Genomic DNA, 24,280 nt, shown 5'->3' on the forward strand with positions numbered 1-24,280 from the left:
GCGCCCCGCAACAAAGAGTAGCCCCTGCTCGCCACAACTAAAGAAAGCCTGCGAGCAGCAACAGAGACCCAATGCAGCAAAAAATAAAAATAAATAAATCTATAAAAATTATTCTTTAAAAAATGCATAGGTATATTGTGACCACATCAAGATCCATTAAGTGTGCACTTTTTTTGCAAGTTTTTACATGATCAGATCTATGCTGCAAGAAGAATAAGGTCCTGAAGCAGTATGAAGAATATAATTCTAGGATAGATGACTATTAAAACATTACAAGGGCTTCACTGGTGGCGCAGTGGTTGAGAGGCCGTCTGTCGATGCAGGGGACGCGGGTTCGTGCCCCGGTCCGGGATGATCCCACATGCCGCGGAGCGGCTGGGCCCACGAGCCATGGCCACTGAGCCTGCGCATCTGGAGCCTGTGCTCCGCAACGGGAGAGGCCACAACAGTGAGAGGCCCGCGTACCATAAAAGAAAAAAAAAAAATTACAAGTAGAAAATTATTATTACAACAGGTAATAATAGGCCTGAAAAACTTCTACTCCACAGGTAGCTCCCCTTACTCCCCAAAATAAGTCAAACTACAAAAGAAAAAAAAAACGAAAGACATACATATCACATAAACAAATTTCCCCTGACCCTACTACATTTTTAACCTACAAACTTATTCCTACCCCCTTACTAGCATTTCACTCACTAGCCCTGTAATCAGAAATTTTCTCCAAGGTTGCCAATATTTTTAAAGCTCCCCTCCCCTGCCCCCACCAAACTCATTTTGCTTTAACTTCCCTCATTTAGAAATATCAACAACCCTTTCTTTTTCTAACAGCTTTTTTACTTATTACAAAAGGAATTCATGTTCACTGGTAGAAAATTTATGAAATTTATTTATGGAACAAGGAAACTAAACCTACAACCAATCTTCTTACTTGAAATTCCTTTTCTTGGCGCCCTTTGGCTTTTCTGCACAATTCTCCCATCTCCTTTTCCCTATGTTTCTCAATGTCCCCAAAATGGGCATGGCCCAAAGGGTATGCAGCCCTCTAGTCCACCCCACACCTCTGGATCACACTCCCTTCCTCTCAATTCACCTGCAGAAGAAAAATCACTTTTCCATTACTGCTTTCTCTCCTAAACTTCAGTTCCACATTCCCAATTGCCTACTAGACATTTTCTCCTTGGTGTTTCCAGCTCCTCGAACCAGACAGACTGTAGTCATGCTTTCTCCAATATCAATTTCCCTTCTAGACCCACATTTTCCAATGTAATCACCTAATGTCAATATCTTTTAAAGCTTACTTTAAGACGTAACTTTTTATTAATTCTCACCATTTTGTAATGTAACCAAACAGACCTTCAATTAGTTACTGTACTTTACATCATTTATAAGGAAGAGAGGCGCTTAAGGGCACTATGACATCAGAGTTTACATAAAATGAATACAATCAGGTAATTTCAAGAGCCAAGGAATTTCTACCCTCTGCTTTACTAGAGAAGTTGACAAAGGCAATTACTGTATCTATTTTACCTACATGAAATATGAGGCATAGTGAGGTTAAGGCAGTGTAGTGGTAAAACCGGGACCAGGCTGAGGCTCTTCACTGTGTCCTCCTGCCTTTCATTAAATTGCGGTAATGCTTTCCAACTAAGGAGTTTTTAAAAAACTTAATTATAAATTACTTAGCAACCAAAAAAAAAAAAAGCGCCCACTTTAAATCAAGCTCATCGTTAACATGCCACTGACAGAGACAGTTAAGTAAAATAATGCATGCATCTATTTCTGAAAAAGAAAATTGTTTTCTTACAAATATTAATATGGTGTTATCTTTCTTTCAGATCTTTAACATGCTCTGTCACTGAATAACTTCCTGTCTAACAATCCAAGAATCCAGGAACTTTCCCTCTCCAAAATTCACAACAGGATCTACTTCATGATATTCCTAATTAAAGAATGTTAACCTGCTCAGACTACAAACTATTCTATCTTCCAAAAACATACACCATAACCTCATAAATATTTGCTGAATTTCTAGACTTGCTAAATTGTCCTATAAATGTGCCGTCATTTTGCACTTTTCCAGACCTAAGATTTTCACTGATTAAACATTTCATAAGCCTTTAATAAAATAAAATCAAATTAACCAATTATAAATAATCACTTTCGGTTGTAATAGTAACCATCTGTGAAGACAGCAGATGTGACTTAGGTAGTTCGTGAATTTTAAAGATAAACAAAATATCAAGAAACTTATCAAAGCTATGTCCTCTTACTTTTTTTCACATAAAGCACGTGAAAAAGCAGCATTTCTGCCTACATAAGCATTTTACAGCAATTAAGCTTAGGAACTGAGGGTTTAAAAGAGATTTAAATGAGATTTATGGTTAGGAAAAATTTCAGTTTAAGGAGGTAAGAGGTTAACAGGAGGGGTGAGCAGCATGAGTAAAGGTTTGCATATAGAAAGGCTTCCACTGAAGAACACTGGCAGCTAAAGCAGGAAGAGAGCAGCGATATTGTTCTCTGTTATAATAATCTGCCAAAACCCTCCAGACATTATTTTCTTTATCTTACAAATGAAAAAAACAAGTATTTCTGAGTGTGTGTGTGCGCGCGCGTACAGATAGGAAAAGACAGTCTTTGTATTCAAGAGCAAATAGTCTGGAATATAAGAAACAATGTTGAATGAATACCAAATGCACATATTTTAGATTAGCTAAACAAATTTTTAAAAATTGCACTTCTAGATATACTAGAATATATAGTATAGAATTTAAATGAGAAGTGACAAATGTCTGTAACACAAACCTACTTTAACAATTCAAAGATGAGTATTCTTAACATTGTTAACATTATTCAAGGGCTTCCCTGGTGGCGCAGTGGTTAAGAATCCGCCTGCCAATGCACAGGACACGGGTTCAAGCCCTGGTCCGGGAGGATACCACATGTCGCAGAGCAACTAAGACCATGTGCCACAACTACTGAGCCTGCGCTCTAGAGCCCACGAGCCACAACTACTGACGCCCACGTGCCACAACTACTGAAGCCCGAGTGCCTAGAGCCTGTGCTCTGCAACAAGAGAAGCCACCGCAATGAGAAGCCTGCAGACCGCAACGAAAAGTAGCCCGTGCTCGCCGCAACTAGAGAAAGCCTGCATGCAGCAACAAAGACCCAACTCAGCCAAAAATAAATAAATAAATATATTTAAAAAGAAAAACAAAAAAAATTTCTATTATTCAAGTTATTTCTCTTTGCACTCAACAAACATTTACTATAGAGAACCTATAATGTGGCAGGCACTGTGTTTATAAGAGTGCCAATTTTCATGCTGCAATAATGCTATCTACTAGTGAGCTCACTGTCCAAATAATATGTACTTGTGTTCTTTCTCCATCAGTGCTGATCATCTGCCACTGAGATGAACAACTACAAAGTTAGCAGACTGAGGTAGGAAATGAAATGTATTGCATGTCGGATTGGTTAATCAATTGGCACTTAAACAGTAATTCAAATAATCTGGAGAGAACTCAGTAGTTGCCAAACACTTTCCTAAAATTTTTACATTCATCATCTCACTCAACCCACACAACACAATGACATACCATACTAACATAAGGAAAATGATGGTTAGAGGTTAAGTAACTTTAACACCCCACAGCTAGTGCAGAAATCTTTAGTTAAAAAAAAAAAAAAAAGAAAATGGTTTTCTTCAGTCTTTGAGGCAAAGCTTGTTATACAAACATATTTCAAATTGGGACATGAGAGAGAACAATGGGTTCCAAATTACAGCAGAGGTTCAAAAAAAATCAAAATTCATAACACACTACAGAGTAAGTGGGGAATACTAAAACAGATTTATCTTGAAAATATCTGCCAAAAAGAGTGTCCTTACTGTGGTCTTTAACAGTCTTATGGAACTTTATCTATATGTAACATAAAAAAACATATAAACAGGGACTTCCCTGGTGGTACAGTGATTAAGAATCCGCCTGCCAATGCAGGGGACACGGGTTCCAGCCCTGGTCCGGGAAGATACCACATGCCGCGGACCAACTAAGCCTGTGCGCCACAACTACTGAGCCTGCACTCTAGAGCCCGCAAGCCACAACTACTGAAGGCCGTACGCCTAGAGCCCATGCTCTGCAGCAAGAGAAGCCACCGCAATGAGAAGACCGTGCACAGTGACGAAGAGCAGCTCCCGTTCTCCGCAACTAGAGAAAGCCCGAGCGCAGCAACGAAGACCCAACGCAGCTAAAAATAAACAAAATAAATAAATAAAATTAAAAAAGAAAAAAAGCACCCTTAAAATCCTTGAAGTGGAGGTGGTATAAGACATCTAAAGCCTATACTGTTCTCTATTATAACAGGAAGTCAGTAAAGCCTACCATTAACAAAGAATTGCAGTAACAAAACACAGTAATTCCTGACCTCATGAAACTCAAAAATTATACTGGGGAAACAATAAGTAAAATACATATGATAAATAAGTGACACAGAGAAAAATAAACAAGTGAAGGGAGACAGGGAGCATGGTAGTCAGGCCACTCCTTAGGGATATGGAGACAGTTGAACAGTGATAGAAGTTTCTGGGAGACAACTGAGTAAAAGGGGTTCCAAGCAGATGGAACAGTTAAGTGCAATAGCTGAGACAAAGGCACTTTTCGTTTTGTTTTTAAACCATCTGCACTCTAATACTTGGATAACATTTACAATTTTTATAGAGTTAGTGATTACTTCACTTAGCTGAAGAGATCCATTCAAATGGCAATGATCTTTTTCTTTAGCTAAATGAACCAAAATGTAGCTTCAGTTGAATGAGACATCATGGACTGATTGGTTCACCCTATTTTATCTAAGGCAAGAAGAGCTTGCCAAAAATAAAATGCAACTTCCTCCTTCTTACTACAGTAAAGCTGCTTCAAGACTTATCTGGGATCTATTTCCTAAATCAAGGTTCTGCCACAAGAAAGTCAAAGCAAAAAGTATTCAAATGGAAGCACTTCATTAAAATGGAATCAAGATTAGAAATGAGAATAAATATTCTAATTAATAGAAAAGTTGTCTTAGGAAAATTACTAAAAAATCTAGGTGTAATGACAAAGAAATTTGCAAAATGTAAACATTTAACCATCACAGAAATACAGGCCAGATATCAAATTTTTTGAAAGAAAAGATAAGCAGTGTTCACTGCTCCAGAGTATTTTAAAACCCTAACAGCAGCTTAAGGGTTAAGTAATAAATGCTTTGAATACTATTTTGATTTATCTTCTAAAAACTAGCTTGTGAAATACTTACCCCAGGTCTCTACCACAAGATGTTAGTACATACAACTGAACATTCAATAACCTGATTGAGGAATAAATGAATTTCTAATTTGCAGAAAGTATCACTTACCCAATTTTTCTACAAGGGAACCAATTCTTTCAAATAACAATTTTTAAAATTAATAATTACACATAAGTATTTTAGTCAAAATAATGTGCTTTTAGGGCAAAGTCATGGTAGAAATCACTATGACTAAACTTTTAGTGTGTCTAGGTTTACATATGCATTAGCACATCATCAACAAAATAATGTTCATCTTAACCTGTGTCTATCACAAAACAAATCAAAATAAAAAGCAATCCACAACTCCCTCTATGGTTTAGTAATGGTTCAAAGTGGGAATTTCTTTCACTCACTATTTTATATCCAAAAGAAATCTATCCTCCTCCCAAGGTGTCTTCGAGCCTAAGAATTTCAGCATCATTTTTGGCAAGATCTAATGGTCTTATTCACATATAAAATAGATTTAACTTTTCATTTTTAAATAGTTTTACACTTAATTTGTCTATACTCCGTAGGCGGTCTTAAAATTTAAGTTCCTTGAGGCCAGGAATCTCTAAAACAGCATTGTACACTGAAGATGTTCAATTATCAGTACTCCTGGAAGTCAATATAAATAATGTTTTTAAATAATTTACCCACCAGCTAAGAAGAGCATAAACTAACTGAATTTCTATTTTAACGAGGGACTTCTCTTTATTTAAAAAAAAAAAAGTACACTAAACGTCACTAAAGCTGGGCAAATTCATAGGAAGGCATAGGAAGTGACAGCGATCCTTTAAAGAAGCCTTTAAAATACTCACTAAAATATAAGTTACAGAAATTTAGAAACAAAGAATGAAACTGAAAAAAGTACAATAAAATACCCACATAATAAGGCTCTTTTCCAAAGGGTGGTCTCCTCCAAAAATATGGGTAAAAAAGAAACCAACGCTCAGAGAGTTGACATGGAGCTTGGCACGTTTCAAGGCACTCTGTCTTACATCGTCTCCCTTGACTGTCACAGCAAACCCTCTGGCCTAATTTTATGAATGGGAAAACTAAGCGTCGAAAGGTTAAGAGACTTGCCCAAGGTCAGTCAAGAAATTAGTGGTACAGCTCTAACTAGAAGGGTGCACTTCACCTGACACCTTGCACTAAATCGCGCTGCCTCCCCGACCGAGGCGTTAACAGAGTAGAAGAGCAGTGAATCAGACTCCCATGGGTATCCCGCACTCCCCGCACCCTGCCTAAGAAGCGGGGGCTCGCCTCTGAAAGCTGTCCCTAACAGCTCAGCCGGAGAGGAGAAAGTTGTGCAGGTCACCGATCAGCCCAGGGAAGTGACAAGCTGACAGGCACAGCCCCCAGTGGGACTAGCTCTGCATTCCCAGGAGCCCCTCAGAATCCGGCGCCAGCGGGACTGCTACGGGAAACGTCTGAAAAACCTCCCGGTGACTTTCGCCCCCTCCTGGGCGCGAGGAACGAGCTGGGAATGAGCCAGAGGGCGGCCGGCCACCCGAGCCAGCCATGTGTCCAGCCCGTCACGCCCGCCTCGCCCTAGCCGGCTCCTCATGCCTCGACCGCAGCCAGAGGCCCAGCTCAGGATCCAACGCAAAGGCTGCCTTGGCCGCCGCCGCCACCACCGTCGCAGCAGCCTGAGGGCCCCGGCGTGGCACTCGCCGTCAGGTCCCCGCCCCACGGCTCCAGTTGGGCCCCTCAGCGACACCGTCCCCGCCTCTGGCCAGGCCCGGAGGGCTCGGCCTGCCACAGTCCGCCCGCCCGCCCGCCCGCCGTCGCCGCCGCCGCCGCCAGCCCAGCGTCCTTACTTCATTGAGCTGGCGCTCCGCGGCCTCACGCAGGGCTGGGTCCATGGTGCCCCGCAGGGCCTCGATAATGGTGTTGGGGTCCATCGCAGGGCGGACGCAGTCAAACCCGGAGCTCGGGTGCTACTGGGCCAGGAATAGCGCCCCTCACTGCGCACATGGACCCGCCGCGCTCCGCAGCGGCAACCGGCGCGAAAGGAAAGAGAAGCGCCAAGGCCCCGGATAGAACCTCTTCTCTTCGGCGTGGAGGCGGGAGATGCTCCGGCCACTTCCTGTCGGCGCTCCCGTGGAGCACTTTGGGAGATGTAGTCCACTTGGGCAGTCCGCAGCCCACGTGGCCCTGAGCTGTCGCTCCTACAGACAAGACCTGTTCTTCAGAAAGAGAAAAATGTTCAAACTTCACAGAAAGAAAATTAAAACAATCAGTTACACATAGATTCCACATAATAATATACCTTTGGTAACCATAAGGTAAGGCTGATGCAATGTGTGATGCTAGTAGCTGTGTAATTGAAGGAAGCCTTTTGAAAAGCAATTTGAGATGTGTTACTAAATGCCATAAAAATGTTTATAATCTATGACCCAACCAATCCCATTTATGACACTTTATCCTAAGGAAATAACATAAAGGGTTAAATGACCTTTATGTGTAAAAGGTGTTTATCACATTACATATTTATAATCAAATACTAAAATTATGGGGTTTTTGGTTTGTTTGGGTTTTTTGTTTGTTTTTTGAGTATCCAAATTTTGGCACAGATCACCTCTAAATGCAGAATAAAAGTATAATCCCTATTAAAATCCACCTTCTTTAAACAGGCAAACATTTTCAGAAAGGTTAAATTAACTTGCCCAAGGTCACTTAGTAAGAGGTTTGCCTAGGATTTCAAACCAAGGATGTTTCTGTTTTCAAAGTTTTCATTCTCTCCAATGAATCACTCTGCCTCTCGAAAGAAATGTGGAACCGTAGGGGAATGGTTAAGCAAATTACAGGAATCCAGTCAATTAAATTTTTCACAGTCACCAAAAATTACAAAGGTAACAACACTAAAATATTTATATATAGATACAGCTTTGTTACATAGACAAAAACTGGGAAACAAGGCTGGCAAACGAAAGTAACTGATTTTCTAGCATGGTGAGATTTTCAGTAATTTCCTTTCATACCTGTTATTGTTGTAATAAAGTTATATAAATGTATTTACTTAAAATGAATTATAAGCCTTCAAATACAATTTGTTAAAAGATCACTTATTGTTTTTACTTTACAAAAAGGAAAAAGGGAGACACAAAAGGCTTTCCCTGGAATAGTGGGCTTTGCAATATTAATCTCTTATGTGCCAGCCACTGTGCCTGGAAGTGAGGTATAATTATTCCTGATTTACCAATGAAGACTCCAGGGCTTAGATTGTGAAAGGTCATAAGGTTTTCATAATATAACCTGTAAGATCTATCATTATATTGATACAATCTGTTTAAGAATTTCATCTCCCTATTCCATCCCTCAAATGAAAGGGCCTTGAAAATAAAGATTATGTTTTAATTCACTTTTGAATCTTCACCTCCTATCACAGAGCTTGAATAGCTACTAGGAGTTCAATAAATATTTTAGTGAATAAATGAAGAAAGGAATGAGTGAACTAGTAATGACTTTTAGTTGTCAGTGGCTGAGCCAGAATTGAAACCTCAGTCTTCATGATTCCAAAGCCAGTCCTCTTTGCATTACTACATAGCTATTTTAGACTCCAGCATTGACTTGTACATAATGGAATTGTGAAAATTACAGCATAACACAATGTATGTAAAAGCACTTGACACAAAGAAGGTGCTCCAAAAATGTTAATTCCCTGTGCCTGAAACTGAAATGGTGAAGGAGTGTTGGGGGAAATATGGTTTTTAAGCTATAGTGCTGGGAACTGGGAGCCGGCAAGGTTTGCAGGTCTATAGCTGGAGTGGGGGCCTGTGTCTCATGCTTCAAAGAGAGTATAGCTCATAGGGTACTACACCCTGTCTAGGGAGCCAGAGTTACTTTATCCATACAAGGAGCTTGGCTCCACGACCCTTCAGGAGTTTAGTTGGCAGAGTGATTAGCACACCCAAATAATTTGTAGGGTTTTTTTTATTTTTAGCTAGTAACACACAAAATGTGACTTATGTGACTGGAAATTTAGATGTCAGCTCCTCCAGGGCAGGGACCATATCTATCTATCTCTTTGTGGCAGACAAAGAAATGAGCGTCTGTTTGGAACTCCCTGGTGGTGCAGTAGTTAGGGCTCCGTGCTTCCACTGCAGGGAGCCCAGGTTCAATCCCTGGTTAGGGAACTAAAATCCTGCATTCAGCATGGTGCGGCGCGGCCAAAAAAAAAAAAAGAAAAGAAATGAGTGTGTGCTCAATAAAGAAGTGTGTGAAGATTAAAAGAAAAAGTACCATGTTAGGGCTTCCCTGGTGGCGCAGTGGTTGAGCGTCCGCCTGCCGATGCAGGGGACACGGGTTCGTGTCCCGGTCCGGGAGGATCCCACATGCCGCGGAGCGGCTGGGCCCGTGAGCCATGGCCGCTGAGCCTGCGCGTCCGGAGCCTGTGCTCCGCAACGGGAGAGGCCACAACGGTGAGAGGCCCGCGTACAGCAAAAAAAAAAAAAAAAAAGAGGAAATAATTCCATACCAGGCTCCCAAAATTATTCTGAGAATCCAATGAGGTTGGAAAGTGCTTTGTAATTATAAAGCTCAGTACAAACATAAATTATTACTGGTATTAAGGAAAGGGCCGAGGAGAAAGGAAGGTAAGAGGGCAAGGAAGGAAAGTTAAAGAAAGTGAAGAAATGGGGACTTTCTGCAGAGCATCTTTCCCAGCAGTAAGTGTGCACTTTCAACAGTTTGGTACATAGATGTCCTTATAAAGCTTAGTATATGTAAGGAAAGGTAAAAGACAACCTTGTATTGATACTGTCACATGAAGACCATTTTATTGCATTTCTTTTAAGTACACTGACCTACACAAAATTGATGTTTATGACCTAAACCATATAAAAATTTTTAAAGATCAACTTCATCAAGGTATAATTTACATAAAATTCCATGAGTTTTCACAAAGTTATACACCCATGTAACACCACCATAATCAACATATAGATTCTAGCCATTAGCCCTTCCCAGTCACCTCTTACGTGCTCAGCCCTATGACACATATGCTTTCTATTCCTGTCAGATTTGCCTTTCCTAGAGTTTCATATAAATGGAAGCATTCAGTAAGCACTTTTTATGTCTGGCTTTTTTTTTTTTTCCACTCACTGTAGCACTTCTGAGATTATTTCTACGATGTTGAGTACATCAGGTCATCCTTGTTGCTAAATGGCAGTCCATTGACTGGACGTACAACAATTATCCATTCATCTGTGGCCCTTTGAGTCATTTCCAGTTTTTGCCTATTGTGAATAAAGCTGATATGTACATTTGTTTACAAATCTTTGTGTGGATATATGTTTTCATATCTCTGGTAAATAGCTAAGAATGGAAAGGCTGGTTTGCATTGTAAGTGTATATGTAACTTTATAAGATACTGCCGAACGATTTCTAAAATTGGTTGTACAATTTTACATTCCCACCAGCCATCATGGACATTTCATTGTTCCACATCTTCATCAACAGTTTGAATTCTCAGTCTTTTCAAGTGTGTCTAGGGACTTCCCTTTTGGTCCAGTGGGTAAGACTCCATGCTCCCAATGCAGGGGACCTGGGTTTGATCCAGGGAACTAGATCCCGCAGGCTGCAGCTAAGACCTGGCACAGCCAAATAAATAAAAATAATAATTTTAGTCTATCTAGTGCAGTGGATGTGTAATGGTATGTACAAGATGCATTTCTCTGATGAGTTAATAATGTTGAGCATCTTTTCATGTGCTACTATATCTATTTGTATCATCTTTTGAAAAGTAACAGTTTTGCCTGTCTTTTTTTTTTTTTGGTCATGCCACGTGGCTTTTGGGATCTTAGTTCCCCGACCAGGGATTGAACCACCAGGCCACAGCAGTGAAAGCGCCGAAAGCACCAGGGAATTCCCTGTTTTGCCTGGTTTTTTTGGTTTGTTTTGTTTTTAATATTTATTCAGTTATTTATTTGGCTGTGCCAGGTCTTAGCTGTGGCACTTGGGATCTTCGTTGCCACATGTGGGATCTTTAGTTGTGGCATGCAGGACCTAGTTCTCTGACCAGGGATCGAACCCGGTCCTCCTGCACTAGGAGCTCCGAATCTTAACCACTGGACCATCAGGGAAGTTCCTTGACTGTTTTTAAAATTGGGTTGTTGCCTTACTGCTCTTGGGTTGTAAGATACTCTGGGTACAATTCTTTCTGTCAAATTTCTGTTTTGTGAATATTTTCTTTCGGTTTGTGTCTTAATTTTTTTAACTGATCTTTCAAAAAACGATTTTCTATTTTGATAAAGTCCAATTTATCAATTGTTTCTTTCATAACTGTGCTTTTTGTGTTCTATGTAAGAAATCTTTCTCACCTTAAGATTGTAAAGATTTTCTCTTATGTTTTCTCCTAGAAATTTTACAGTTTTAGCATTTATGTTTTGGTTTATGATTCAATGTGAATTAATTCTTTGTGTGTATGGTGTGAGGTAAGCATTGAAGTTAATTGTTTCTGCATATGGATATCGAGTTAGTACAGTGCAGTTAGTTAAAAAGCTTACCCTTTGACCATTGACTTACTTGGCCGCTTTGTTGAAAAATCAGTTGCCCAAATACATATGTGAAGATCTATGTTTAAATTATCTATTCTGTTCCATTGATCTATTTATCTGTCCCTATGCCAATATCACAATGTCTTGAGTCTTTTTTTTTTTTTGAGAAGAATTGTAAAGTCTTTTATTATTGTCACTGCTGAGAGGCGTCTACCATCTGTTAATCTGAATATTTGTGCTTCCAATATTTTGCTTTTTTTTAAATTTAAATCACTTAATTACCAAAAAAAAATTATAGTCTATGTCTATGAACATTTCTAGACTGATAACTGGGAATTTTCAGTTGTGCTTGTAAGTTTCTTAAATAATGCCAACTGATATGACATCACTAACTTTGATGCCCTATTATTCTTATTTTCTGCTTTAAACAACTGTAACCATTACCTTTTAAATAACCTGAGTCAAGTAACTTAACTGCACCCGATTACAATTACACTCTCAAACTGGGCAAAAGTTTTGTTTAGCTGTTCATACCAACATTTCCTCTACCTTTCCCCTTCCCTACAACCCCTGTGTGAATTCTTTTTTTTTGTGGAAGTGCAAAGTTCTGTTTACCTTGAGTCCCACCCCCAAAGGCCTGTCCTTCAGAGTCACAAAGACAGAGCCCTAGAACTGATATGTAAGAACTGTAACTTATGTTATATGAATTCCATTGAAACAGACACACAAAACAGTCTACAGGGTGTCCATAAAGCTGGAAACATAGGTAAATATATATAATGCAATTGAAGATATTTTCAAAGTATAAAATACACACACACACACACACACACACACACACACACACACACACACACAATGCTTCCAGACTTTATGTAGAATGGAAATCAAGTTCCGCATACCTGGAATCCTGTTAAGTGTCACCCAGAAATGTTCATCAGGAGAGTAGGTGTCCTTCGACCACCCAAGTAAATCAATGGCCCTCTGGTCCTGGAGAACAAAATTAGCAAATTCTCTTGTAAGGGCTACATAGGTGGAGCCAAAGTAAATGATGAGATTATGGAGAGGGGACATTTTTCTTATCCAAGTCCACAGCATGAAGGAAAACAATTGGTACTTCTGCTCCAAGTGCATAAATCTGGTTCTTCTGATAATATGAGGTGGAGGCAGCACCCCTGGGGTGACGTTTTTCCCTTTAAATCCTCTTATATACTGAATGATCTCCCTGTTGGTTTTCAGGGGGAAATCTTTTTTTTTTTTTTTAATATATAGGAGGTTCTTATTAGTCATCAATTTTATCCACATCAGTGTATACATGTCAATACCAGTCGCCCAATTCATCCCACCCCCACCCCCACCCCCCCACGGCTTTCCACCCTTGGTGTCCATACGTTTGTTCGCTACATCTGTGCCTCAATTTCTGCCCTGCAAACCGGTTCATCTGTACCATTTTTCTAGATTCCACATATATGCGTTCATAAACGATATTTGTTTTTCGCTTTCTGACTTACTTCACTCTGTATGACAGTCTCTACATCCATCCACGTCTCAACAAATGACCCAATTTCGTTCCTTTTTATGGCTGAGTAATATTCCATTCTATATATGTACCACATCTCCTTTATCCACTCATCTGTCGATGGGCATTTAGGTTGCTTCCATGTCCTGGCTATTGTAAATAGTGCTGCAATGAACATTGGGGTGCATGTGTCTTTTTGAATTGTGGCTTTCTCTGGGTATACGCCCAGTAGTGGGATTGCTGAATCATATGGTAATTCTATTTTTAGATTTTTAAGGAAGCTCCATACTGTTCTCCATAGTGGCTTTATCAGTTTACATTCCCACCAACAGTGAAAGAGGGTTCCCTTTGCTCCACACCCTCTCCAGCATTTACTGTTTGTAGATTTTCTGATGACGCCCATTCTAACTGGTGTGAGGTGGTACCTCATTGTAGTTTTGATTTGCATTTCTCTAATAATTACTGATGTTGAGCAGCTTTTCATGTGCTTCTTGGCCATCTGTATGTCTTCTTTGGAGAAATGTCTATTTAGGTCTTCTGCCCATTTTTGTATTGGGTTGTTTGTTTCTTTAATATTGAGCTAAATGAGCTGTTTATATATTTTGGAGATTAATCCTTTGTCCGTTGATTCGTTTGCAAATATTTTCTCCCGTTCTGAGGGTTGTCTTTTCATCTTGTTTATGGTTTCCTTTGCTGTGCAAAAGCTTTGGAGTTTCATTAGGTCCCATTTGTTTATTTTTGTTTTTATTTCCATTACTCTAGGAGGTGGGTCAAAAAGGTCTTGCTGTGATTTATGTCAAAGAGGGTTCTTCCTGTGTTTTCCTCTAAGAGTTTTATAGTGTCCGGTCTTACATTTAGGTCTCTAATCCATTTTGAGTTTATTTTTGTGTATGGTGTTAGGGAGTGTTCTAATTTCATTCTTTTACATGTAGCTGTCCAGTTTTCCACCACCACTTATTGAAGAGACTGTCTTTTTCCATTGTATATCCTTGCCTCCTTTGTCATAGATTAGTTGACTATAGGTGCATGGGTTTACCTCTGGGCTTTCTATCTTGTTCCGTTGACCTATCTTTCTGTTTTTGTGCCATTACCATATTGTCTGGATTACTGTAGCTTTGTAGTATAGTCTGAAGTCAGGGAGTCTGATTCCTCCAGCTCTGTTTTTTTCCCTCAAGACTGCTTTGGATATTCGGGGTCTTTTGTGTCTCCATACAAATTTTAAGATTTTTTTGTTCTAGCTCCGTAAAAAATGCCATAGGTAATTTGATAGGGATTGCATTGGATCTGTAGATTGCTTTGGGTAGTATAGTTATTTTCACAATATTGATTCTTCCAATCCAAGAACATGGTATATCTCTCCATCTGTTTGTATCATCTTTAATTTGTTTCATCAGTGTCTTATAGTTTTCTGCATACAGGTCTTTTGTTTCCCTAGGTAGGTTTATTCCTAGGTATTTTATTCTTTTTGTTGCAGTGGTAAATGGGAGTGTTTCCTTAATTTCTCTTTCAGATTTTTCATCACTAATGTATAGGAATTCAAGAGATTTTTGTGCACTAATTTTGTATCCTGCAACCTTACCAAATTCATTGATTAGCTCTAGTAGTTTTCTGGTGGCACATTTAGGATTCTCTATGTATAGTATCATGTCATCTGCACACAGTGACAGTTTTACTTCTTCTTTTCCAATTTGTATTCCTTTTATTTCTTTTTCTTCTCTGATTGCCAAGGCTAGGACTTCCAAAACTATGTTGAATAATAGTGGTGAGAGTGGACATCCTTGTCTTGTTCCTGATCTTAGAGGAAATGCTTTCAGTATTTCACCATTGAGAATGATGTTTGCTGTGGGTTTGTCATATATGGCCTTTATTATGTTGAGGTAGGTTCCCTCTATGCCCACTTTCTGCAGAGTTTTTTATTATAAATGGATGTTGAATTTTGTCAAAAGCTCTTTCTGCATTTATTGAGATGATCATATGGTTTTTATTCTACAATTTGTTAGTATGATGTATCACATTGATTGATTTGTGTATATTGAAGAATCCTTGCATCCCTGGGATAAATCCCACTTGATCATGGTGTATGATCCTTTTAATGTGTTCTTGGATTCTGTTTGCTAATATCTTGTTGAGGATTTTTGCATCGATATTCATCAGTGATATTGGTCTGTAATTTTCTTTTTTTGTAATATCTCTGTCTGGGTTTGGTATCATGGTGATGGTGGCCTCGTAGAATGAGTTTGGGAGTGTTCCTTCCTCTGCAATTTTTTGGAAGAGTTTGAGAAGGATGGGTGTTAGCTCTTCTCTAAATGTTTGATAGAGTTCACCTGTGAAGCCATCTGGTCCTGGACTTTTGTTTTTTGGAAGATTTTTAATCACAGTTTCAATTTCATTACTTGTGATTTGTCTGTTCATATTTTGTATTTCTTCCTGGTTCAGCCTTGGAAGGTTATACATTTCCAAGAATTTGTCCATTTCTTCCAGGTTGTCCATTTTATTGGCATAGAGTTGCTTGTAGTAGTCTCTTAGGATGCTTTGTATTTCTGTGGTGTCTGTTGTAACTTCTCCTTTTTCTTTTCTAATTTTATTGATTGGAGTCCTCTCCCTCTTTTGCTTCATGAGTCTGGTGAACAGTTTATCAATTTTGTTTATCTTCTGAAAGAACCAGCTTTTAGTTTTATTGATTTTGCTATTGTTTTCTTTGTTTCTATTTCAGTTATTTCTGCTCTGATCTTTATGGTTTCTTTCCTTCTGCTAACTTTGGGTTTTGTTTGTTGTTCTTTCTCTAGTTCCTTTAGGTGTAAGGTTAGTTTATTTATTTGAGATTTTTCTTGTTTCTTGAGGTAGGCTTGTATAGCTATAAACTTCCCTCTTAGAACTGCTTTTGCTGCATCCCATAGGTTTTGGATCATCATGTTTTCATTGTCATTTGTCTCTAGGTATTTTTTGATTTCCTCTTTGATTTCTTCAGTGATCTCTTGATTATTTAGTAACGTAGTGTTTAGCCTCCATGTGTTTGTGTTTTTTATGTTTTTTCCCCTGTAATTCATTTCTAATCTCATAGCATTGTGGTCAGAAATGATGCTTCATATGATTTCAATTTTCTTAAATTTACTGAGGCTTAATTTGTGACCCAGGATGTGATCTATCCTGGAGAATGTTCTGTGTGCACCTGAGAAGAAAGTGTAATCTACTGTTTTTGGAATGTCTTATAAATATCAGTTAAATCTATCTGGTCTATTGTGTCATTTAAAGCTTCTGCTTTCTTATTTATTTTCATTTTGGATGATCTGTCCATTGGTGTAAGTGAGGTGTTAAAGCTCCCGACTATTATTGTGTTACTGTTGATTTCCTCTTTTATAGCTGTTAGCAGTTGCCTTATGTATTGAGGCGCTCCTATGTTGGGTGCATATATATTTATAATTGTTATATCTTCTTCTTGGATTGATCCCTTGATCATTATGTATTGTCCTTCCTTGTCTCTTGTAACGTTCTTTATTTTGAAATCTATTTTATCTGATATGAGAATTGCTACTCCAGCTTTCTTTTGATTTCCATTTGCATGGAATATCTTTTTCCATCCCCTCACTTGCAATCTGTATGTGTCCCTAGGTCTGAAGTGGGTCTCCTGTAGACAGCATATATATGGGTCTTGTTTTTGTATCCATTCAGGAAACCTGTGTCTTTTGGTTGGAGCATTTAATCCATTCACGTTTAAGGTAATTATCAATATGTATGTTCCTATGACCATTTTCTTAATTGTTTTGGGTTTGTTTTTGTAGGTCCTTTTCTTCTCTTGTGTTTCCCACTTAGAGAAATTCCTTTAGCATTTGTTGTAGAGCTGGTTTGGTGGTGCTGAATTCTCTTAGCTTTTGCTTGTCTGTAAAGCTTTTGATTTCTCCATCAAATCTGAATGAGATCCTTGCCGGGTAGAATAATCTTGGTTGTAGGTTCTTCCCTTTCATCACTTTAAGTGTATCATGTGACTCCTTTCTGGCTTGTAGAGTTTCTGCTGAGAAATCAGCTGTTAACCTTATGGGAGTTCCCTTGTATGTTATTCGTTGTTTTTCCCTTGCTGCTTTCCATAATTTTTCTTTGTTATTTGTTGTTTTTCCCTTGCTGCTTTCAATAATTTTTCTTTGTCTTTAATTTTTGCCAATTTGATTACTATGTGTCTTGGCATGTTTCTCCTTGGATTTATCCTGTATGGGACTCTCTGCACTTCCTGGACTTGGGTGGCTATTTCCTTTCCCATGTTAGAGAAGTTTTTGACTATAATCTCTTCAAATATTTTCTTGGGTCCTTTCTCTCTCTCTTTTCCTTCTGGGACCCCTATAATGTGAATGTCGTTGCGTTTAATGTTGTCCCAGAGGTCTCTTAGGCTGTCTTCATTTCTTTTCATTCTTTTTTCTTTATTCTGTTCTGCAGCAGTGAATTCCCCCATTCTGTCTTCCAGGTCACTTATCCGTTTTTCTGCCTCAGTTATTCTGCTATTGATTCCTTCTAGTGTATTTTTCATTTCAGGTATTGTATTGTTCATCTCTGTTTGTTTGTTCTTTAATTCTTCTAGGTCTTTGTTAAACATTTGCATCTTCTTGATCTTTGCCTCCATTGTTTTTCCGAGGTCCTGGATCATCCTCACTATCATTATTCTGAATTCTTTTTCTGGAAGGTTGCCTATCTCCACTTCATTTAGTTGTTTTTCTGGGGTTTTATCTTGTTCCTTCATCTGATACATAGCCCTCTGCCTTTTCATCTTGTGTGTCTTTCTGTGAATGTGGTTTTTGTTCCACAGGCTGCAGGATTGTAGTTCTTCTTGCTTCTGCTGTCTGCTCTCTGGTGGATGAGGCTATCTAAGAGGATTGTGCAGGTTTCCTGATGGGAGGGACTGGTGGTGGGTAGAGCTGGGTGTTGCTGTGGTGGGCAGAGCTCAGTAAATCTTTAATCCGCTTGACTGCTGATGGGTGGGGCTGGGTTCCCTCCCTGTTGGTTGTTTGGCCTGAGGCAACCCAACAATGGAGCCTACCTGGGCTCTTTGGTGGGGCTAATGGCAGACTCTGGGAGGGCTGATGCCAAGGAGCACTTCCCAAAACTTCCGCTGCCAGTGTTCTTGTCCCCACAGTGAGCCACAGCCACCCCCCGCCTCTGCAGGAAACCCTCGAAAACTAGCAGGTAGGTCTGGTTCAGTCTCCCCTGGGTTCACTGCTGCTTCCCCTGGGTCCCCATGTGCACACTACTTTGTGTGTGCCCTCCAAGAGTGGAGTCTCTGTTTCCCCCAGTCCTGTCGAAGTCCTGCATCAAATTCCACTAATCTTCAAAGTCTGATTCTCTAGGAATTCCTCCTCCCGTTGCCAGACCCCCAGGTTGGGAAGCCTGACGTGGGGCTCAGAACCTTCACTCCAGTGGGTAGACTTCTGTCGTATAAGTGTTCTGCAGTCTGTGAGTCACACACCCAGCAGTTATGGGATTTGATTTTGCTGTGATTGCGCCCCTCCTACCGTCTCATTGTGGCTTCTCCTTTGTCTTTGGATGTGGGGTATATTTTTTGGTGAGTTCCAGTGTCTTCCCGTCAAAGGTTGTGCAGCAGCTAGTTGTGATTCTGGTGTTCTCACAAGAGGGAGTGAGAGCTTGTCCTGCTACTCCACCATCTTGGTACCCCTGTGTGAATTCTTGCTCTTATACATAAAGACACCGGAATTCCTATCCCCTGATCCTCTCTCCAGCCTGTTCTCTTGGTGTAGGTTTGGTTATCCCAAGAAAGGACCACTCTTGTAGCTTCAATCTCAGGGCACCAAATGCCACACGTCTTGAGTCTTAAAATCAGGTAGCGTAAATCCTCCAACTTTGTTACTCCTTTTCAAAATTTTTAGACTATTCTAGGTTAATTGCATTTCCAAATACATTTGGAAAGTTCAGCTTGTTGATTTCTAATTTATAAAAAGTGTGTTGGGATTTTGATAGATACTACATTTAATCTATATATCAGTTTGGGTAAATTAACATCTTAACAATATTGAGTGTTCTAATCCATGAACACGGTATATCTCTCCATTTATTTAGATATTTAAAATTTTTCTCTCAGTAATATTGTTAGTTTTCCAAGTACAGATCTTGTACATATTTTCTTAAATATATGCCTAAATATTTCATGTTATTGTTAATCATACTTTAAAATATCATTTTCCAACTGCTTGTTGCTTGTATCTAGAAATGCAATTTATTTTTGTATTTTGACTTTGCATCCTGCAATTCTGCTAAGCTAGTTTATTGATTTTACTAGTTTCTTTTCTATGTTCCTTAGAATTTTCTGTGTACATGATTAGGTCTTCTGCAAATAAAAACAGGGTTTTTTCCCCCCATTCTTTAACCACTGGTTGTTCACTGATTCTCTTTATCAGATTTTAAAAGTTCCCACTTGTTCCTAATTTTCTTAAAGTTTTTAACGTGAACATGGTGTTGAATTCTGTCAAATATTTTTCTAGAGCTATTAATATCATCATATGGATTTTCTTGTTTATTCTGTTAATGTGGTGAGTTATATTATTTGATTTTCACATGTTGCTTTCCTGGAATAAACCTCACTTGGTCATAATGTATTACCATTTTTATATATTGCTGTACTCAATTAGCTAAATTTTTTTTGGAAGATACTTACATCTATCTTTGTGAGGCATATTGGTCACTAGTCTTCTTTTCCTAAATGGCTTTACCTGGTTTTAGTACTGTATCATGGTAACACTAGCCTCATAAAATGTCCTCCTTTCTCCTTTGTTTTCTGGAAGAATTTGTGCAGGACTTGTGTTATTTCTTCCTTAAATATTTTGTAGAATTCAACAGTGAATCCATCTGAGCCTTGGAGTTATCTTTTTGGAAAGATTTTCAATTATGAATTTAAATTTTAATAGATATAGGAATATTCAGATTTTCTACCTTTTTCTTATGTCAGTTTTGGCAATTTATATCTATCAAGGAATTTGTCCCTCTCATCTAAGTTGTCTAATTTATTCAAATAAAGTGGTTCATAATATTCACATGTTACTCTTTTAATGTCTGCAGTATCTGTAGTGATATTCCTTCTTTCATTCCTGATATTAGGAATTTGTGTCACATTTTGCTACTTCTTGCCAGGTCTGGTCATTTCTTTATTGGATGCTAGATATGGTAAATTTTATGTTGTTGACTGAGTGAATTTTCTTGTCTTTCTTTAATGAATGTTGAGCTTTGTCCTGGTAGGCAGTAAGTTATTTGGGGTTCAGTGTGACACCTTCAAGCCTTGTTTATAAGGTTTCTAAGGGTAAGTCTAAGTTAGCATTTATTATAGGGCTATTTTACAGTAAAACTAAGGTGTGGCCTTTTGGGGTTCTATTGATGTCCCAAGTGATCAACAAGGTCTTTGCAGTCTGGCTGGTGGGAACTCTATGGTCCCGGCCCTGTGTGAACTGTAAGAACTATTCAGGTCACAGCTTCCTGGTTACTATTTGCCCAATCTTTGAAGTTTCACCCTATGTATAAACACCCTGGGACTTCCCTCGTTCTCCAGTGGGTAAGACTCCACACTCCCAATGCAGGGGGCCCAGGTTTAATCCCTGGTCGGGGAACTAGATCCTGCATGCATGTCGCAACTAAGAGTCCGCATGCTGAAACTAAAACCCGTTGCAGCCAAAATTAATAAATAAGTCTTAAAAAAAAAAAGATTACCATCCTGCTCCTTGTTTGAAGTCAGAAAACAGTTGTTTCATATATTTTGTCCAGTTTCTAGTTGTTTGCAGCAGGAAGTGTTCACTGTTACTCCAACATGATTGGAAACAGAAGACTCTCTGTGCAATTTTTAGCTACTATGGACAGGTGAATACTCTCTTTATCACATAAAGAAGTCAGGATAACCATGAGGACCAAAAGAGAAATCACATATCAGGATTATTATTTTAATTCACAGGGGAAATTTTCCTTTTACCTGCTCACTCATAATGTGGGGGAAATATGCTACTTACTTTGCAGTCCTTTTATATGCAGATCAAGCCCAACAAGCAGATTGAAGGGTGGAAAATAGAATACATGTGAGTTAGCTTTGGCCCCAGTAACCAGAAAACTCTGACCTGAGGTCAGATTACCCCATTTGTTGGGAAGGAGGTCTGTGGTTGGTTATTTGGTAGACTTCATTTTCCAGGAAGGCAGTCTAATGGAGAGCTGACCCAGAAAGACCTAGCTTTTAGATGGCAAAAATTATTCCAGTTAGTCATAGAGCTTCAATACCATTATGGTTTAGTAGAAGGAGCAATAGTGTCAAAGACAAACAGACTTGGGTTGAATCTTGAATTTTGTTTTTTTTAATTTACTTATTTTAGTTATTTATTTTCAGCTTTGTTGGTTCTTCATTGCTATGCGTGGGCTTTCCCTAGTTGCAGCGAGCAGGGGCTACTCTTCGTTGAGGTGTGCAGGCTTCTCATTGCGGTGGCTTCTCTTGTTGCAGAGCACAGGCTCTAGGCACGCGGGCTTCAGTAGTTGTGGCACGTGGGTTCAGTAGTTGTGGTGCATGGGCTTAGTTGCTCCGTGGCATGTGGGATCTTTTGGGACTAGGGCTCGAACCTGTGTCCCCTGCATTGGCAGGCGGATTTTTAACCACTGCACCACCAGGGAAGCCCCAGACTTGGGTTGAATTTTGACTCTACATCTTCCTAGTTTTGACATGACTGAGGACCTCAGTTTTTTTTTTGTTTTTTTTGCTGTAAAATAGGAATTTTATCATTAGATTGTTGTAAGGTCATGTATATCAAGCAATTAGCACAAGCCCTGCACACAGGGTACACAGAGTACAAGTAACTCAGCTAATGGTAATTTGAATAGACACCTCACCAAAGAAGATGCACAGATGGCAGATAAGTATATGAAAAGATGCTCAACATCATATGTCATTAGGGAATTGCAAATTAAAACAACAACAAGGTGCCACTGTACAACTATTGTTGTATATGGCTAAAATCCAAAACACTGACAACACCAAATGCTGACAAGAATGTGGAGCAACAGGAACTCACATTCACTGTATGGCAATGCAAAATAGTACTGCCACTTTGAAAGACAGTGTGGCAGTTTCTTACAAAACTAAACATACACTTACCATATGATCCAGCAATCACAATCTTTGGTATTTACCCAAATGAATTGAAAACTTATGTACAAACAAAAATCTGTACATGAATGTTTATTGTAGTTTCATTCATAATTGCCAAAACTTGGAAGCAACCAAGATGTTTTTCAATAGGTGAATGGATAAACAAACCAACAGTAAATCCATGCTGTGGAATATTACTCAGCAATAAAAAGAAACAGGCTATCAAACCACAAAAAATATAGAGGAAGCTTAAGTGCCTATAGTTAAATGAACAAAGCAATATGAAAAGACAACATACTATTAATATATGATTCTAACCATATGACATTCTGGAAAAGGCAAAACTATGAAAAAAAGTGGAAAGGTTAGTGGTTGCCAGAGGCTCACGGGAGGGAGAGAGGGATGAATAGGTAGAGCACAGGGGATTTTTAGGCAGTGAATCTATTCTATATGATACTGTAATAGTGGATATATGTCATTATACATTTGTCAAAATCCATAGGATGTACAACACAAAGAGTGAGCACTAATGTAAACTGTGGATGTCAGTTAATAATATATCAATATCAGCTCATCAGTTATAACAAATGTACCACACTAATGCAAGATGTTGAGGATAGGGGAAACTGTGTGGGGAGAGGTGAAGGGATATATGGGAACTCTCCATACTTGCTACTCACTTTTTCTATTATCCTAAAACTGCTCTAAAAACTAAAGTCAGTTTAAAAATCAATAGTGGCAAAATGATAAAATTATATAAGTGGAGAACAAATTAATGGTTATCAAGGGTTAGAGATGGTGGTGGACAAGGGGGAAAAGAAGTAATGTGACTATAAAGAGGATAACACAAGGGTGATGTGATTATGGAATAGCTCTGTATCTTGATTGCAGTGGTGGCTACATGAATCTACACATTGGATTATATGGCATAGAACTATACACACACACATTGTACCAATGTCAATTTCCTGGTTTTAATATTGTGCTAATGTGAGATGTAATGGGGAAACTGGGTGAAGAGTACACAGGACTTCTGAAGACTAACTTCGCAACTTCCTGGGAATTTACAATTGCATAATAATAAAAAGGTTTTTTAAGAATAAATATCATAACCAAGAGGAGTCTAAGTAAACATGAATGTTAAATGCCATGTAGCTGTACCACAATGTTCAATGCAGCACTATTTACAATAGCCAGGACGTGGAACCAACCTAAATGTCCATTGACAGATGAATGGATACAGAAGATGTGGCACATATATACAATGGAATATTACTCAGCCGTAAAAAGAAATGAAATTGAGTTATTTGTAGTGAGGTGGATGGACCTAGGGTGTGTGATACAGAGTGAAGTAAATCAGAAAGAGAAAAACAAATACTGTATGCTAACACATATATATGGAATCAAAAAAAAATGGTACTGATGAACCTAGTTGCAGGGCAGTAATAAAGATGTAGATATAGAGGATGGACTTGAGGACACGGGGTGGGAGGGGGAAGCTGGGGCAAAGTGAGAGTAACATCGACATATATATACTACCGAATGTAAAACAGTTAGCTAGTGGGAAGCAGCAGCAAAGCACAGGAAGATCAGCTCGGTGCTTTGCGATGACCTAGAGGGGTGGGATAGGGAGGATGGGAGGGAGGCTCAAGAGGGAGGGGATATGGGGACATATGTATGCATATGGATGATTCACTTGGGTATACAACAGGAAGTAACACAGTATTGTGAAGCAATTATACTCCAATAAAGACCTATTAAAAAAAAAGTGCCATGTAGCATCCTGGATGGGATCGTAGAAGAGAAAAAGGACATAAGGGAAAAACAGGACATCTGAATAAAGTACGG

At 39.0% G+C, this 24,280-nt stretch overlaps 1 protein-coding gene across 2 annotated transcripts in view; it reads right to left on the reverse strand.

Moving 5' to 3' along the window:
- Nucleotides 1-7,366, reverse strand: part of IPO7 (importin 7) — a 47,822-nt gene extending 40,456 nt beyond the window's left edge. Inside the window, exon 1 of one of the 2 annotated variants that reach the window (XM_033404552.2) lies at nt 7,125-7,366. In XM_033404552.2, the coding sequence (XP_033260443.1) occupies nt 7,125-7,208 (84 nt within the window). In that variant the 5' untranslated portion in view covers nt 7,209-7,366. The remainder of the gene's footprint in view (nt 1-7,124) is intronic. The other variant, XM_004279203.4, reaches the window with a different exon arrangement.
- Between the last annotated feature and the right edge of the window lie 16,914 nt (nt 7,367-24,280).

Source organism: Orcinus orca, chromosome 8 (assembly GCF_937001465.1).
Source record: "Orcinus orca chromosome 8, mOrcOrc1.1, whole genome shotgun sequence".
Taxonomy (NCBI): Eukaryota; Metazoa; Chordata; class Mammalia; order Artiodactyla; family Delphinidae; genus Orcinus; species Orcinus orca.